Below are 17,717 nucleotides of genomic sequence, written 5' to 3' on the forward strand. Positions count from 1 at the left end.
AGTAAGATGATCCTTCTGTTTAACATCTCACCCGAAAGGTCACACCTACAATGCTACAATGTTCTCTGTATTGGAATGCAGAGTCGGTGTAGATTTTTATGCTGAGTTGTTTGGAATATCTTTATTTTAGAATTAGTTCCTGATTAACAATGGCTCGCAGGAGAACAGTGAAATGTAGTTCCTGCTGACCATGACTTGATAACGACTCTTTTCCTGCTCAGGTAAGACTTGGGATCGATTATGGCATCATCCACCATACAGCTCTCCTTAGTGCACTATCCTTTCCCACTGAAACCCAACACATGTTCCAATTGTCTGTGAATTTCAACCAACAATTAGAATATACAGAGTATGTCTGCAGTGACCCACACAAAGCAAGGTTGAATACACAATAGTGTTTTTTTTATTAAGTTCAAAAATAATTTTTCACAGTTTACAAACTACGTAGATAACAATTGTGACAAAAATTGAGATGTTTTAATACAATCTGATGGCATTTAATGGAGAAAATACAGAATTGCCATAATCCTTTAACACCATACCACCACACTTAAGCCATAAGCAACCCATCCATCTTGTTAATATCACAAGCGATCACTCTGGCACTTGAAGGAAGCTGTCCATACGAGGGAGATGTTTGCACACCAGTGTCAAGTGATATCAAACTGCATTGTTGCATATATTAAATGAACCCTTGAACAGCATTTGGCTACTTTACTGTATCTGTGTACAATACAATATTGGCACATCCTGAGGCGAATGGATCAATGTGGAAATTATGAAATCTCAAATCAGAGTCTTCTTAAAATGATTCGCACTTTGGACGTAGAAAGCTGAAATTTTGCTTTCCGACCACTTGCCCCCGTGAACTGTTATGTGTGCTGATGCTGTGTTGTTAAACTAAATTTTAACCTGGCAAAATTTCCTATGTGGTGGAGTCGTATCCATACCATGCTACTCAGAATGATGCATAATCTGGATTTTAATATCTGTGCCACTTATAAATAAATATGCTACAACAAGGCATTTAAATTTGTATGTCCAAAATTAGGAAAATGACTGTTGACAGTCTTAATGCAAAATAAATTTAGAGACTCAATAATAACTCAATTTATAATATGCAATTTGCTCTTAGCCTATCCGAGCTTCATGCTCCACACTATCACCCCACCCACCTTAGCTCACCCTCTTTGGCTTTCTATTCCTCCCATTTTGGTTTAGCAGTTTTCCCCAAGGATGTTAAATCTTTATGCCTTGGGGAACATGGAACTCAAGTTTCCAGCCTGGTTATTTCAAGAGCTACAACCCTTAAACTACCGAGGGTTGTTTAGCTTTCCCATAAATACAACCCAGGCTCCTATATGACCAATATATCATTTATTGTAAAGACCACCTATGTAAAGAGCCTGAAGGTGGTTCAGGCATTTCAGCATCCCACCTATAAAGCAAGAGTTTGAAAAAATGTCTTAGGGCGAATGCAAAGTATATGTTCCAGTATCAGCTGTCAGTTGTGTTCACCTCCCATGTGTTTAATCTGGGTGAAGGTTCAATGGGGGAAGTGATACAACCACCCACACATTATATTACACCTGCTTCGCAGTCATGAGCAGAGACTAATTTTCCCCTTTAGATGTTATATGGTAAAGGGGCATCAGTAAGCATAAGAAGTCACTTAGCCCTCAATGCTAACTATTTTGAATAAGCCCTCCAGTAATTCCCCCCTACTTCCCACCTAGGCAAATTTCTTCCATTTAGCTTCTTAACCAATTCCCCTTTGAAAGTGCTTCTCAACTCTCTACCAAGTGGCCATGTGCAGTCATACATTTCATGTCAAAACACATTTTGAAACAAGAGCAGAATTGCAACATCCACAGCAGTGATGATGAAAAGTCCAGGGGTGTTGCTCAGCAGTTAGAGCTTCTGAGACACCAATCGGTTGGGTAGCGAGAGTCATCGTACAAAGTCAGGGAAAAGGTTCAGCTGTAGGTGGTAGAAGGGCCTTGAGGGCTGAACAGCCTCTTGTATTGCTCCATTACAATGAATATGTCCACTGTACACCTTTCATCTCCAAGAGCAACTGCTATTACATACAAATAAGATTTTTGTTTACAAGAATAAGAGTTTTCCATGATGTGATTGCTCAATATCTACTGCCAATCTTTTTTAATGCTGCTGTAATGTATCCCAATACAATTATTTGCAATGTCCAGTGAGGATACTCTACTGTGGTTATGTTGGTTTACAAAGGCACTATCCTTCCATAATCTTTTTAGATACAATCAGTTTAAAACTTATTCCCATCTTTTGGTTTTGATAAATGGAGAACATTGGCGGTAAAACCTTATCAAAAAAATTATATTAACAGTGCATTCTGAGGTACCAAGAATGTGCAGCACCAGTCAGATCTTCAGTCACTCCACTAAAGTAAAATTGTTGCTGTCGTGCTGGGAAAAAAGTTGGTTAATTGATATGCAGCAGAATTCTGCAAAGCAATGAGATTAACAGATTAAAGCCTCAGCATGAGATCTGAGGAAGGGTACCCAACTGAAACATTAATGGGCTTCTAAACACAAAAGATTCTGCAGGAAAAAACCCGCAAAATGCTGGAGGAATTGAACAAGTCAGGTAGCATCTATGCAGAGGAATAAATAGCTGACATTTTGGACCGAGACACCTCATCAGGACTGGAAAGGAAGAGGTCAGAAGCCAGAATAAGACGCAGGGGTGGGGGGAAGAAGTACAAACTGGCAGGTGAGGTGGAGGAAGAGTGGGTGAGGAAGGGGAGTGAAGCAAGGTACTGGGAGGTGACAGGTGTAGGGGATAAAGGGCTGAATTATTAGAGGATAGTGGGAGATGGAAGAAAAGGGAAGAAGCATCCAAGGGTGGTGATGGACAGGTGAGATGAAACGAAGATGTGAGAGGAAAGCCAGAATGAGGAATGGGAAAAGAGAGAATGTGGAGGGGAGAGAAATTACCGGAACTTCGAGAAGCCGATATTCATGTGATCAGGTGGGAGTCTACCCAGACGGTATATGAGGCATTGCTGCTACACCCTGAGTGTGGCCTCATCGTGCCAGTAAAGGGGCCATGAGCTGACATGTCAGCATGAGAATGAGAAGTCGATTTGCCACCGTGAGATCCTGCCTTTTGTGGCAAATGGAGTAAAGGTGCTTGAAAAGCAGATCTCCCAAACCATGTCGGGCCTCATCGGTGTGGAGGAGGCCACGCTGGGAGAACTGGATACGGTAGACCCCCCCCGGCGATCCCGCAGGTGAAGTGTCACCACACCTGGAAGGACTGGGGCCCGGAATGGTGGTGAGAGATGAGCAGCTTGGGGCAGGTGTAGCACTGCTGCCCACTTGCAGGGAGAAGCGCTAAGAGGGAGATCAGTGGGGAAGGACAAATAGACAAGGGGATCATAGAGAGAGTAATCACCGCAGAAAGTGAAGGGTGGGGCAGGGGAGGTAAAGAAGCGTTCAGAGGTAAGATCTCATTAAAGATGGCGTGCTGGATATGGAAAAAGTAATGGAGAGCGTGGTGGGGGGAGGAGATGTGCTTTGTGGTAAGATTCCATTGTAGATGATGGAAGTTGCGACGAATGATGTGCTGGATATAGAGGATCGTGGGGTGGGAGGCAAGGTCGAGTGGAACTCTCTCCCCATTATGACGATGTTCGGGTAATGGAAGTGAGGGCAGCATTGATGGTGGTGGAAGGGAATCCCTACTCTTTGAAAAAGTTTACCTCAGATCTTCTAGGAAAGCCTCACCCTAAGAACAGGTACAGTGGGGATGGAGTTGCTGAGAAAAGGCAGTAAAGTCTTCACAAGTAACACTGCGAGAAGAATTATGGTCAAGATAACTGTGAGAGTCAGTAAAAGGTACCACTGGATAATCTGCCTCCAGAGAAGGATACAGAGAGATCGAGAACGGGGAGAGAGATGCAAGAAATGAACCAAGTAAATTTGAGGGCAGGGCATAAATTTGGAGGCAAAGCTGATGAAACTGATGAGCTCAGCATGGCTGTAGGAAGCAGCACTCATGCAGTCTCCAGTGTAGGGAGAATCGAGGATTGTTACCAGAGTCGGCTTGGAGCATGAACTGTTCCATGTAGCCAACAAGGATGTGGACGTAGCTTCCCTGACGCCACTTCAGTAGCTGAGTTCTTCCAGCATTTCCCATTTTTGTTTCCACCTTTTTATTTGTTCACAGAGAGAACTGTCCCATTCTTCACAGGGTTATCCCAACAACAAAACTGGAGTCATGAAAAGAAAATCTTGAGACTCTTTACAGGAGTATTAACAGATAAAGTTCAGTACCTGTTACCTGAAAGAGCAGCCAACCTTCCAGTCAATGCCTGATTTGAAAAACAGTTCCTCCCTTCAGGCACAGCTCCTTCAATAATGTCATCAGGACCACAAGCCAAAAATTCAGGAATGAAGCTTGAATCCAATGGTTTGTGGCTGTGCAGTCATTAGGTAGGCTGGGAAAATCCTCTCATTGGCTTCTGCTGCCATAATGTCACCAATTCTATTGGTGAAGTTAATGCGGGGAAACGTCATTTGGAATCATTTGCTTCCCTTCTGAATTGGGCAAGGTCTTCTTTGGGCTCATCAGTTTTGAATTCCGGAAGCTCTCCCTCAGTCTATAGGAACTGTCGGTGGAGGCCCCAAGCATCGACTCGCTGCGGCTCAGGAAGTTGGGCAAGGGCGTGCCGGCCTTGATAAAGCAGAAGCACAGAAGCCTGAGGATGGCCCGCCTCACGTCCTTGCTGCCAAAGGAGTAAATGATGGGGTTGATGGCCGAGTTGACCACCGCCAAGGTAATAGTCCACTCCATGGTGTGTAGCTTAAAGCAAATCGATGAGTCGCAGAAGATGTCCAGAAGAAGGAGCACAAACAGAGGGCTCCAACAGACCACAAAGGCAGCCACGATCATGAACACGGTCTTGAGCAGCCGCACTGACTTCTGCCTGCTCTTGCTACTGCACGCAGACTTGGCGCTGTTGCGGACCAGGTGGTAGATGCCACTGTAGAGGGCCACAATCCCGATGATAATGATGATGAACATCACAATACAGAAGAGGATGTAGCTCTTGGAGTACAGAGGCAGCAAGGTGGAGCACTCTTCAAAGTTGCACACGCAGTTCCAGCCCAGCAGCGGCAGAAGACCGATGAGGGAAGCCAGCAGCCAGCACAAGCCAATCAGGCAGTAGACACGGTACGTTTTGTTTGCCGAAGCATAGGGTACAGGTCTGATCATGGTCGCATATCTCTCTATGGCTGTGATAAGCAGACTGAACGTTGAGGCGGCCAGGGCGAAGAACAGGACCCCTTCCCTGAGGAACCAGAGCGTAGGCGAGAGGTAAAAGGTCCTTTCGCCAGATAGGCACAAGTTCACGATGTAGGCGGTGCCAGTCAACAGGTCGCAGAGGGTAATGTTGGCAATGCAGTAGTAAACCCAGCTCCGGAAGCGTCTGTTATTCAGGATGGCGAAGAAGACCAGCAGGTTCTCTATAACAACGAAGCAACTGACTATCACGAAAATAATTCTGATGACGTCCATGCCCTCACTGGGAAGTCGCCTTTTCTCCAGCTTCCCGGTGTGGTTATAATGCTGGAGAATGATGCTGGCTTCCTGCCTGACAAATGAAGCCATGCATTCACTGGTGTTCTTCATCTTGTTGAAGGGCGATGGTGCTGAGGAACAGTGAATGCAGTTGACCAACAGAGCCTGTAGACTTTTGACCCACAGTGTCAAACTTCAAAGAACCTGCAAGAAAAGTGAGGGACATTATCACCAGCTTCATTGAGAACATTATCTCATATCTGTATAGATAAAGTCAATGCAATTTTTATCAAGTGCTGGTACAAGAAACTAAAGTGTTCACATGATTGTGGTCTAACATTGAACTTTTGTTCTGATATGTTGGTTGTGCTGTTTAGCTGTTGATAATCTCACCATCCAGAATGTTGACGCTCTGTCTCAGGGTACACAGCACCTAATAGATTTTTTATATATATGTATGATTGATTGGTTACCCAACGATAACAGAAGAAACCTGTGGCTGGAGAGTTCTTAAAGTGCAAACACTGTTGCAGCGAGGCAGCTATTTATGTATAAAATTTAATGGCATATAACAATCCATGGTATTTCCTAAGGTGACATTTCAAACTGAGTCCGATAAGAAGGCATCAGAGGCCAAACATTGGGTTAAAGATGCAAGTTTTAAGAATCTGTTAAAAGGAAGTGGGGGGGGGATTTAGGGTTGGGACTGTACAGCTTGGGGCACGGGGAGTGAAAGTACAACTGGCAACAGTAGAACAATTCAATTTTGGCCTGCATACGTTGTTGGAATTGTAAAGGTGTCAAGTTGATGGAGGATGGTTGGTTCAGGGGAGGCTGGGGTCAGTTGATAATGCTGGTCATAAGGCATTGGTCAGACCACATCTGGAGTATTATGAGAAGTTTTGGACCCTTTATCTAAGAAAGGACGTGTTGGCATTGGAGAGGGTCCAGAGGGAATTTACAAGCACGATCCTGGGAATGAAAGGGTTAATATGTGAGTAATGGTTGATGGCTCTGGTACTGTACTCACAGGAGTTTAGAAGAATGGTAGGGAGATCTTTTTGAAACCCATTGAATTTTGAAAGATAGAATGGATGTGGAGAGGCTGTTTCCAATAGTGGGAAAATTTAGGCCTGGAGGACACAGCCTCAGAATAGAAGGATGTCCTTTTAAAACAAAGATGAGGAGGAATTTCTTTAGCCAGAGGGTGGTTAATCAGGGGAATTCATTGTCACAGGTGGCTGTGGAGGCCAAGACATTGGGTATATTTAAAGTGAAGGTTAATATGTTCTTGATTAGTAAGGGTGTGGGGTGAAGCCAGGAGAATGAGAGTGAGAGAGAAAATAAATAAAACATGATTGAATGGTGGAGCAAACGCGATGGGCCCAATTCTCCTTCTGTCTTATGGAGAGATTACCATCATTCTGTGGAAAGATTCCCATCATTGTGAATTTTCACACACATTCAAGCCTCCATTTTATACTTTTCCATTTATGTGATCTGGACATCACTGGAGAGACCTGCATATATCACCCTGAGAAGGTGGTAGCGAGTCAGCAGCCCCTCTAGAGAAGGTACTCCCACGGGGCTGTTGAGTGGGAAGTTCTGGGATTTAGATACAACAGCAATGAAGGACCAGCAATATGTTCCCAAGTCAGGGTGGTCTGAGAGCCCTCCAGGTGATGGTGTTCCTGTTCACCTGCTGCCCTTGGCCTTGATGGTAGTAAGTGAATGTTTAGGAAGTGCTTCCAGAGTAGCCAGGATGAGTAACTGCTGTGCATATGTGGAGTTGGTCCATGCAGGTGATGGAGAGGATAGGTGCCAATCAAGCAGCCTACTTTGTCCTGGATTACTCTAAAATTCATGAGCGTTCCAGGAAACCTAACTTAATTTACTTTAACAAAAACTCTCTAAGACATAAATGGAAAATTTTCCCTCCTTCCTTTTGTTTCTTATTTTAGAGCTACAGCACAGTAAGAGGCCCTTCTAGCCCAATGAGCAGATGCTGCACAATTACACCCATGTGGCCTACTAACGCACACGTCTTTGGAATATGTGAGGAAAGCAGAGCTCCCTGAGGAAACCCACACAATCATGGGGAGAATGTTGGAACAAACTAAACCCGAAGCACTAGCACTGTAATCGTGTGGCGCCACTCTCAACCTGCCTGCCACTGGGTATCATTTCATTTCTTATCATTATCATCACTCTAGTACTTCACAGTACTCCACCCTCTTCAACCCCACAATTTCCTGTTGTTACACCTGATGTAAAACGGCTGATCTTCTAGAGCGATTTTTGGGTTCGGCACATTACATTTAGCAAATGACTTCAGCTCCCAATCTTCACATCTGAATATGGATTGTGGATTTGATTTTAATGCAGCTCTGAATAGATTCGCAGACCAAGCAGACGAGGAAATAGCTGATTGACTACATATGCATGAGTCCAATCAACATTCCACCTCATGGATGCGAGAGTGATGAACACTTGTTGTGGGCTTGGTGGTGGGAAGATTGTAAATATGGATTTGTTTGAGTTGTCCTGAATTTTCTTCATTCTTTAGCACATAAGATGTGTGTAGAGCTGGGCACAGGCAGACCTTCCCGTTGAAAACATCTCCATATGATACCTGCTGTATCTTGTTTTGTCCAGTGAAGAGGCTGTGTCATGTCTACCAGAACTTTTCAAGTCAAGTCGTCACTTTTATTGTCATTTCAACCATAACTGCTGGTACAGTACACAGTAAAAACGGAACAACGTTCCTCCAGGACCATGGTGCTACATGAAACAACACAAAACTACACTAGACTACCTGAAACAACACAAAACTACACTAGACTACCTGAAACAACACAAAACTACACTAGACTATGTGAAACAACACAAAACTACACTAGACTACCTGAAACACAAAACTACACTAGACTTCTCCAAACACGAGAAATTCTGTAGATGCTGGAAATTCAAGCAACACACATCAAAGTTGCCGGTGAACGCAGCAGGCCAGGCAGCATCTATAGGAAGAGGTACGTATGGTCGACGTTTTGGGCCGAGACCCTTCGTCAGGACTAACTGAAGGAAGAGTTAGTAAGAGATTTGAAAGTGGTTGGGGGAGGGGGAGATCCAAAATGATAGGAGAAGACAGGAGGGGGAGGGATGGAGCCAAGAGCTGGACAGGTGATTGGCAAAAGGGATATGAGAGGATCATGGTACAGGAGGCCCAGGGAGAAGGAAAAGGGGGAGGGGGGGAACCCAGAGGATGGGCAAGGGGTATAGTCAGAGGGACAGAGGGAGAAAAAGGAGAGAGAGAAAAAGAATGTGTGTATATAAATAAATAACGGATGGGGTACGAGGGGGAGGTGGGACATTAGCGGAAGTTAGAGAAGTCAATGTTCATGCCATCAGATTGGAGGCTACCCAGACGGAATATAAGGTGTTGTTCTCTGACCCGAGGCTTCTCCAGTGACTTCATTCATGCAACAACACCTGGTATAAATTAATTGAAGTGAAAGAATAAATTGGTCGTTCTCTCTCTCCACAGACACTGCCTGACCTGCTGAGCGCTAACAGCGATGACAAAGAAGCTCCAGGGCAGTCCTGAGGGAATGCTGCACCGGCAGAGATGCCATCCACGCGTACGAAGTGCTAACGCAAGGCCTTTCTGCCCGCTGATCAGTCCCATCGCACAGATTCAGAGTTTTGCCCAGACCCTTGGCCAATATTTTCCCCTCCCCCCCCCCCTCAAAATCACAGATAACCTGGTCACTATTATGATGCTGCTTGTGGAAACTAGCTATACACGAACTGCCTGCCTACCTTCCTGCATTGCAGCGGTTATGACACTTCAACTGTACATCTCTGGCTGCAAACTGCTTTGGAATATTATAAAAGTGGCTACAGAAATGCAGAATCTTTCCTACATAGGCAATCAATACCTATTCCTCAGTGGCACCATTGTTAGAGTGACCTCATTATGTTTGGACCGCTCAAAATATCACTTACTGCTCTTTTAAACAAAGCCTCTTTGGTCTTTTTGTTGACAATATCATCCATACTTTTGAACACAGACTTATTGCAAGAAAACTGAATTTGCTTTCAAACCCTGTTATACATTGTGCTGTATATAAACCACGAAAGCAACAAGAACATGAAGGAACAAGCACGTGTGTTTTAAGATATTGTAAATATAGGTTACTGCATGGCACTCAAGGGAATCATCTTGACCCAAAGAAGGGGTGTCTCGAGGCTGATTCTTGTAGCAGAGAAAGATACAAAACAAAATACATGGGAGACATACAAACTTAAAGAAAGAAATTATTTGAATTTATACAATATGTTTCCCAGCATTGGTTCTAATACATAATACAGCCAATATAATAAAGTCAGAGCAGTAGTTACCCTGCCTCTCAAAACCACCCCATTATTCAAAGTCAAAGTAAATGTATTATCAAGGTGTTTTTCTTGCAGGCATTTAGAGGAAAGTAAAGAAATATTTCTGAAAACCTACACATAAATAAAGACATCAAACATCCAGTTCGATTATGTTTGACTTTTGACTTAGATACCACTTGCCTCTCTGATCCCTCTATCTCTAATTCCTTCTGTGTGCAAAATACGAAGTCCCTTAACAGTATCTGAGCATCTACAGCTCTCTCCATCACTGTCAGTGTAGATCTGCGCTCTTGTTCCTGGAGTGGGATTTGAACCCACTACCTTCGGATTAGTGTGTCTCCCACTGAGGCATCTAGGTATAATCCTGATATTGTTCCATCCGAAAAACGGCCAGGATCAAAATGTTGCAATGGCAATGCTTTAGGAGCTCTATTTCTGCACTTTTCAACTATAAGCTCTGACAAAAACAAGAGGCCGGCACTCTATTGTGTATGCTGCTGTCAGGACTGGCAGATTACAGGCACAACCAGTCAGATTTCATTGCACAATTCAACTTCCTCTTTAACAATAGCTGTAACTTGGTGAATTTGCTTGGTCACTTCATTTGTACGCTTTACACTTCTTGCATCAGAATTTCTGCTGTGTGCCGGGTGTCAGAGGAACACATTCCCCCCTCATATATGCATCCTTTGTCGGCCTATACGAAGCAGGCAAGGGAAGGGAGGTCCCCTCTCAGCTTTCTTTCTTTCTCCCTCTTGTTTGTCTTACATTCCAGCGCAAGAATTGTCATTGTTCACTCGCTGGCCCTGTACTAATGCAGCACTGAGCACTCACAGCCAAAGCAGTAGTTGCCTCGCGAGCCACCGGCATTTGTGGTACTGTACGGAAATCTGTCAGCAGAGTGAGCAGATAGAGTGGATCCTTACATTTACAGAGATAGTGGTGGAGCTACCTAATTCCACTAACAACAGCGACAGCACTTTACAGTAGGGATTAGGATTGGAGAGTAGCTGAGCAAAAATGGCCCTTCCAAGAGCTAGTGGGATTTGTGCTCACGGTCTGAAAGGATGGTGGAGACAGGAGCTTGCACCATAGTTGAAAAAAGTGGGATGAGCACATGAAATGCCATAACCCCAGGACCACATACCTATTTTATTTTGGTTTTATTTTATTTTAGATCATGGCAATGGAATAAAACATATCTAGCCGATGTTGCAAACAACCATATAGCCTACAGTTCAGCAGAGTGATTAGACTAGATGACTCTTTCTCAGACTGTCTATGCTCTTGGGTGTGAACGGTTTTATGTTCACCTCTGACTCATCTCTGCACTTATCACTTATCGCACCTCTACTTGTTGACAAGTTCATTCTCCCTCCTCCATTTCGCACTACGCCCTTTAGGTCTAAGTAACGAATATTGAAATGCCCTGTTCAGGGAGATTGCCCTGGACATTATGCACAGAATAGGAGGATACGTACATTCATATGTGTGTCTGTGTGTGGGTGTGTGTGTGAGAGAGAGACACGTGGAGAGAATGGGTCGGAAGAAGGGAGAGTGTGTAGAGTAGGTTAATGATGTGGGGGGAGTGGTCGAAGGAGATCGGAGAAGCAAGAAAACTAGAGAGATGGACTGGAGAAATGAAAGGGATAGGACAGAAGCAGAGAAAAGAAAGGAGAGGCACAGAAGGGAAAGAGAGGAAAATAGAGTTTGAAGAAGTGAGGAAGGGATGAAGGAGGGATGATGGCGAATCCAGAGGTGAAAAGTAAAGGAGGTAGAGTATAAGATGCTGGGGAAAGTAGAAGGGCACCTACGCAGAACCCTTACCTTTGAATGACATTGTCACGCACGGAATCTTACATTAGTACATCAGTCCAGTGCTAAAGATGCCCACAGTGGCCAAAAGAACTTGCCCTAAGCTAAGACCATGCCTGCACTCTCAGATGGATGGGTCAGATCCATGACAAGATTTTAAAAGTAGACCAGGGAAGCTATCCCCAATGCCCTGGGCATTAAATGTCTCTCAATCAAATCTCTGACACAGATGACATGGCACTGGCTGCAGCAGGCTTCATTGGGGCTCGGTGTGCACTAATCACCTGGAGCCGTTCCAGCTCTGTGTATACTTCATTGGCTGTGAAGTGCTTTGAGCTGTCTCAGGTCTGTAAAAGATGCTTTGCAACTGCAAGACCTTTCCTTTTTAGCACTATTTCTCCATTCTGACATATTTCCACATAGCAAAACCACGTTTTTACAGCTCATACTGTATATTCATGATACTAACATGGATTTTTTTTCAGTATATGCATTGAAAGTCTAAAATTAAAAAAAAACTAAACTATACATACTTTTTTTCTTAAAACTTGGATACAGACTTAATGATGTCACTGTTGCCTATCAGTGCAAAGAGTTTGGATCCACAGGTAACAGAGCTTAGATCAATTTAAGTTCTTTCTTTCAAGTGAAATGCTATGAAGTTAAGGCAACAATAGTTTTACTTGTAGTTATTTAGTACAATCATAGGGAAAGTTGAACTTACCACAGTAATATTGACAACTTGTTTGTTCATTATTTGAGCTGCGACGCACTCTTCAGCAGCCTCCACTCACCACAGCTGCTCTGACTGCACACATGGTCTCTTCAAATTACAGAAGTTGCAAGCAGACTTGTTGTGATCGGTCTACTCCACCCAGGATGACAAGACAGACCGAAAGGACTGATAAGACTCGTAGTCCTTGCACGTGAACTTCATGCAGCTGCACAGTTCAGGATAGAAACAACCCCTTGTCCAGCTTAACCTGTTAGCTGCTGGATTTCTCTGGAAAGATATTTCTACCCTGTAGGGATTTTTCCAAGGTGCCATTAAATATACAGTGCAGTGATCCACTTAGGTACTGCAGCTGCACTTTGAGGCTTGATGTTAGCACTCCTACCTGAGTTGGAAATGAATTCAAAAGGGAAAATAAAAACTAACTGCTGGGGGAGCTCAGGAGGTCGGACAGAATCTGTGGAAGGAACCCAAGAACCGTCGAGACCTGAAATGTCAGCTGTCCATTTCCCTTCATAGATGTTGCCTGGCTCGCGATGTTCCTCCAGCGGTTTGCCTTTTGCACCGGATGCCAGGCTCAACACTCTATTGACTGACCGGAATGAGTTCGAATCCCACTCCCGGGGCTTGGCAGAAACGCAGGCCTGGTGCTTCAGGGCAGTACTGTGGAAAGACATAACTGGCAGTGGTGCCACCTTTCAGAGCAATAGCGACCTGAAACCTTCGACAGTGCTCTCGGAAGAATGTAAAAGATCAGATGCAACTATATAGAAGAAAATTGTTGATCTTCATCTGGTCAATATGTATTCCTCAAATGCAAAACTAGTTCATCCGGACTTCATCACATTCCTGTAAATGGGTTCTTGCTGCACAGATATTAACATCTTTGCTTCTTATACTAGAACACAATATTCAGATGCTGAAAATGTTGAGCAACACACAAAAAATGCTTGAGGAAGTCAACAAGTCAGGCAGCATCTATAGAGAGGAATAAACAGTCAAAGCTCTTCCAGGCCAAAATGTTGACTGTTTATTCCTCTCCCTAGATGCTGCTTGACCCATTAGAAACATAGAAACATAGAAAACCTACAGCACAATAGAGGCCCTTTGTCCCACAATGCTGTGCTGAACATGTCCCTACCTTAGAAATTACCTAGGGTTACCCATAGCCCTTTATTTTTCTAAGCTCCATGTACTTATCCAGGAGCCTCTTAAAAATCCCTATTGTATCCTCCTCCACGCACTCACCACTCTCTGCGTAAAAAACTTACCCCTGACATATCCTCTATACCTACTTCCAACCACCTTAAAACTGTGCCCTCTCATGCTAGCCATTTCAGCCCTGGAAAAAGTCTCTGACCATCCACATGATCAATGCCTTTCATCATCTTATACACCTCTATCAGGTCACCTCTCATCCTCCACCGCTCCAAGGAGAAAAGGCCAAGTTCACTCAACCTATTCTCGTAAGGTATGCTCCCCAATCCAAGCAACATCCTTGTAAATCTCCTCTGAAACTTTTCTATAGTTTCCACATCCTTCCTGTAGTGAGGTGACCAGAAATGAGCACAGTACTCCTAGTGAGGTCTGACCAGGATCGTATATAGCTGCAACGTTACCTCTCGGCTCTTGAACTCAGTCCCATGGTTGATGAAGACTAATACTCTGTATGCCTTCTTAACCACAGAGTCAACCTACGCAGCAGCTTTGAGTGTCCTATGGACTCGGACTCCAAGATCCCTCTGATCCTCCAGACTGCCAAGAGTCTTACCAATAATTGGATATTCTGCCATCATATTTGGTCTATCAAAATGAACCACCTCACACTTATCTGGGTTGAACGCCATCTGTCACTTCTCAGCCCAGTTTTGCATTCTATCAATGCCTGCTGTAACTTCTGACAGCCCTCCACACTATCCACAACACCCCCCCATCTTTGTGTCATCAGAAAATTTACTAACCCATCCCTCCACTTTCTCATCCAAGTCATTTATAAAAGTCACAAAAAGAAAGGGTCCCAGAACAGATCTCTGATGCACACCATTGGTCACCGACCACCATGCAGAATACGACCCATCTACAACCACTCTTTGTCTTCTGTGGGCAAGCCAATTCTGGATCCACAAAGCAAGGTCCCCTTGGATCCCATGCCTCCTTACTTTCTCAATAAGCCTTGCATGAGGTACCTTATCAAATGCCTTGCTGAAATCCATATACACTACATCTACTACTCTACTTTCATCAATGTGTTTAACCACATCCTCAAAAAATTCAATCAGGCTTGTAATGCACGACCTGCCTTTGACAAAGCCATACTGACTATTCCTAATCATATTATGCCTCTCCAAATGTTCATAAATCCTACCTCTCAGGATCTTCTCCATCAACTTCCCAACCACTGAAGTTAAGTTCCTCCAACATTTTGCGTATGTTGCTGTAGTTTATAACTGTATTTCTGAAGCACTTCATTGGCTGTAGAATTGTCAAGTGTGCTCTGAGGAAGAAATAATAAACAAAAGAGGTCCTGATGGAATGAGTGGTGTGGACTCTTGTATATTGGTGAGACCCGACATAGATTGGGAGATCGCTTCACCGAGCATCTACACTCTGTCCACCAGAACAAGTGAGATCACTCAGTGGCCACTTATTTTAATTTCACTTTCCATTCCCATTCCAATATGTCCATCCATGGCCTCCTCCACTGTCGGGATAAGGCCACACTTAGGTTGGAGATACAACACCTTACATTCCGTTTGGATAGCCTCCAACCTGATGGCATGAACGTCGATTTCTCAAACTTCCAGTAATACCTCCACAATCCCTCACCCTTCACTATTTCCCATCCTCTTGTCCCTCTCTCATGTTATCTCCTTGCCCACCCATCGCCTCCCTCTAGTGCTCCTCCCCCCCCCCACTTCTTTCTTCCATGGCCTTCTGTCTCTTTCACCAATCAACTTCTTTGCTTCATCCCTCCCCCTCCAAGTTTCACCGATGACATTTCTCCCTCCCTCCCCCCACCTTTCAAATCTACTCCTCAGCTTTTTTTCTCCAGCTCTGCCAAAGGGTTGACTGTGCTTTTTTCCATAGATGCTGCCTGGCCTGCTGAGTTCCTCCAGCATTTAGTGTGTGATGCTCGGACTTACAGCATCTGCAGATTTTCTCTTGTTTGTGTCCTGATGAAGGACCTCAGACCGAAAAGTCAACTGTTTATTCCTTTCCACGGCTGCTGCCTGATCTGCTGAGTTCCTCCATTTTGTGTTTGCTGATCCAGAACATAACTACATTTAATGAAGGAGGAGGAGCGCCAGAGGGAGGTGATGTTCATGTCATCAGGTTGGAAGCTACCCAGACAGAATATAAGGTATTGCTCCTCCAACCTGAGTATGGCCTCATTGTGACAGTAGAGGAGGCCATGGAATGATGGCATGAACATTGATTTCTTGAACTTCCAGTAATCACCCACTCTATTCACCATTGCCCATTCCTATTTCACTCTCTCACCTTATCTCCTTACCTGCCCATCACCTCCCTCTGGTTCTCCTCCCCTTTTTCTTTTTTCCATGGCCTTGTCCTCTCTTATCAGATTCCCCCTTCTCCAGCCCTGTATCTCTTTCACCAATCAACTTCCCAGCTCTTTCCTACACCACTCCGCCCCTCCTGGTTTCACCTATCACCTTGTGTTTTTCCTCCCATCCCACCACCTTCTTTCTCTGACTCCTCGTCTTTTTCCCTCCAGTTCTGATGAAGAGTCTCGGCCCAGAACGTCGACCATACTCCTTTCCGTAGGTGCTGCCTGCTGGGTTCCTCCATCATTTTGTGTGTGTTGCTCGGGTTTCTTGCACCTGCAGATTTTTTTCTTGTTTGTGAATGGAGAAGAAAGACTTTTCTTTTTGGTTAGGGAGATTCAGCTTCGTCAGGGGTTGATGTAGGACAGAGATGTGCAGAACAAAAGTTGTTGGTCCAGGAAACTCCAACCCCAGTCATAGGGATTTAGTATGGACTATTTTTAAATGTTGATCTATTCTGTTTCAGGGACCCAAAGCTAAGGCAGAACCTCTGGCCATCATATTCTTGTCTTTATCTGTTCACTTAATATGGCGGTTGCTGAAAATGCTGGCACTTATTGTCCATCCCTAATTGCCCCTGATATTGAGGCACTGTCACGGGAGTGAATCTAGAGTCTGCATGGAACATATCTGGTGAGGATGGCAGATTTCATTCTCTAAACTGGGTGGGTTTTAACACCAACTCAGAAGTTTCATGGATTCCTGAGACACTATGAATTTCATTGAACTTGGATCATTGTCCATTGTCCATCATTTCGTTGTCCATGGATCAACAAGGATGGTGTGTCTTGAGCCCTGCAAGGCTTGTACACCTATATTTGTTAATTATTACCTTTGGTAGAGTCGTTAAGCCCATGTGCTTTCTTTGTAATCTTGTCAAGTTTACTTTGACTGGCACAGGTTTTCCATGTATTATGATTATTTAAAGTGGACTCCCAATTAGTGCTTATCATGGGGTCCTTATGTTTCTAGAATAATTTGTCTTGCAGTGTTGCTCAGTCGAACCACCAATGTTCTGGATTGGAACGTTCCACCAATGTTGGAATTCCTGTGAATAAACTCTTGTTTCTGTCTCTACGTGGGAGTCTGTCATTCCTCTGCATCTGGGCTCAGTCGTTGTCAGCGTATACCGTGACACTACATGTGAATCTGTCGTTCCTTTGCCCCTGGGTTCAGCTGTTGCCAGCGCAAATCATGAAATGGTAGCATGGTAGCGTAGCAGTTAGCAAAACGCTTCACAGTGCCAGCAACTGGGGTTCAATTCACACCGCAGTCTGTAAGGAGTTTTGTATGTTCTCCTTGTGATCGCGTGGTTTTCCTCCAGATGCTCTGGTTTCATCTCATATTCAAATGGCGTATGGGTAGTAAGCTGTGGGCATGCTACGCTGGCACCAGAGGCATGGCAAAACTTGCAGGCTGCCCCCAGAACATACTCGAACTGTGTTGGTTGCTGACACAAATTACGCATTTCGCTGTACATTTCATTGTGGCAAATAATACTAAACTTTAATCTCAGAACAGTCTGGGTTTCTGGGTGCAAGTACAGCAACCCAAAACCATGAAAGAGAGCAGTGAAAGTGGATGAGATGAAGTATATGTGGGAAATGCAAATATTTGGGTGTCTGTGATGAAAATCTACATTA

At 44.2% G+C, this 17,717-nt stretch overlaps 1 protein-coding gene across 2 annotated transcripts; it reads right to left on the reverse strand.

Annotated features, from left to right (window-relative positions):
* Positions 1-376: 376 nt before the first annotated feature.
* Positions 377-12,659, reverse strand: s1pr4 (sphingosine-1-phosphate receptor 4). 2 transcript variants are annotated; one of them, XM_072244397.1, is made up of 2 exons: positions 12,500-12,659; positions 377-5,769 (listed from the first exon to the last, which is right to left on the reverse strand). In XM_072244397.1, the coding sequence occupies exon 2, from the start codon at positions 5,674-5,676 to the stop codon at positions 4,540-4,542; it is 1,137 nt and encodes a 378-aa protein (XP_072100498.1). In that variant the 5' UTR covers positions 5,677-5,769; positions 12,500-12,659; the 3' UTR covers positions 377-4,539. The 2 variants fall into 2 exon arrangements, with proteins under 2 accessions (XP_072100498.1, XP_072100499.1); XM_072244398.1 differs by lacking the exon at positions 12,500-12,659 and adding an exon at positions 10,141-10,468.
* Positions 12,660-17,717: the final 5,058 nt, after the last annotated feature.

The sequence above is a fragment of the Mobula birostris genome, chromosome 26, assembly GCF_030028105.1.
Source record: "Mobula birostris isolate sMobBir1 chromosome 26, sMobBir1.hap1, whole genome shotgun sequence".
NCBI lineage: Eukaryota > Metazoa > Chordata > Chondrichthyes > Myliobatiformes > Myliobatidae > Mobula > Mobula birostris.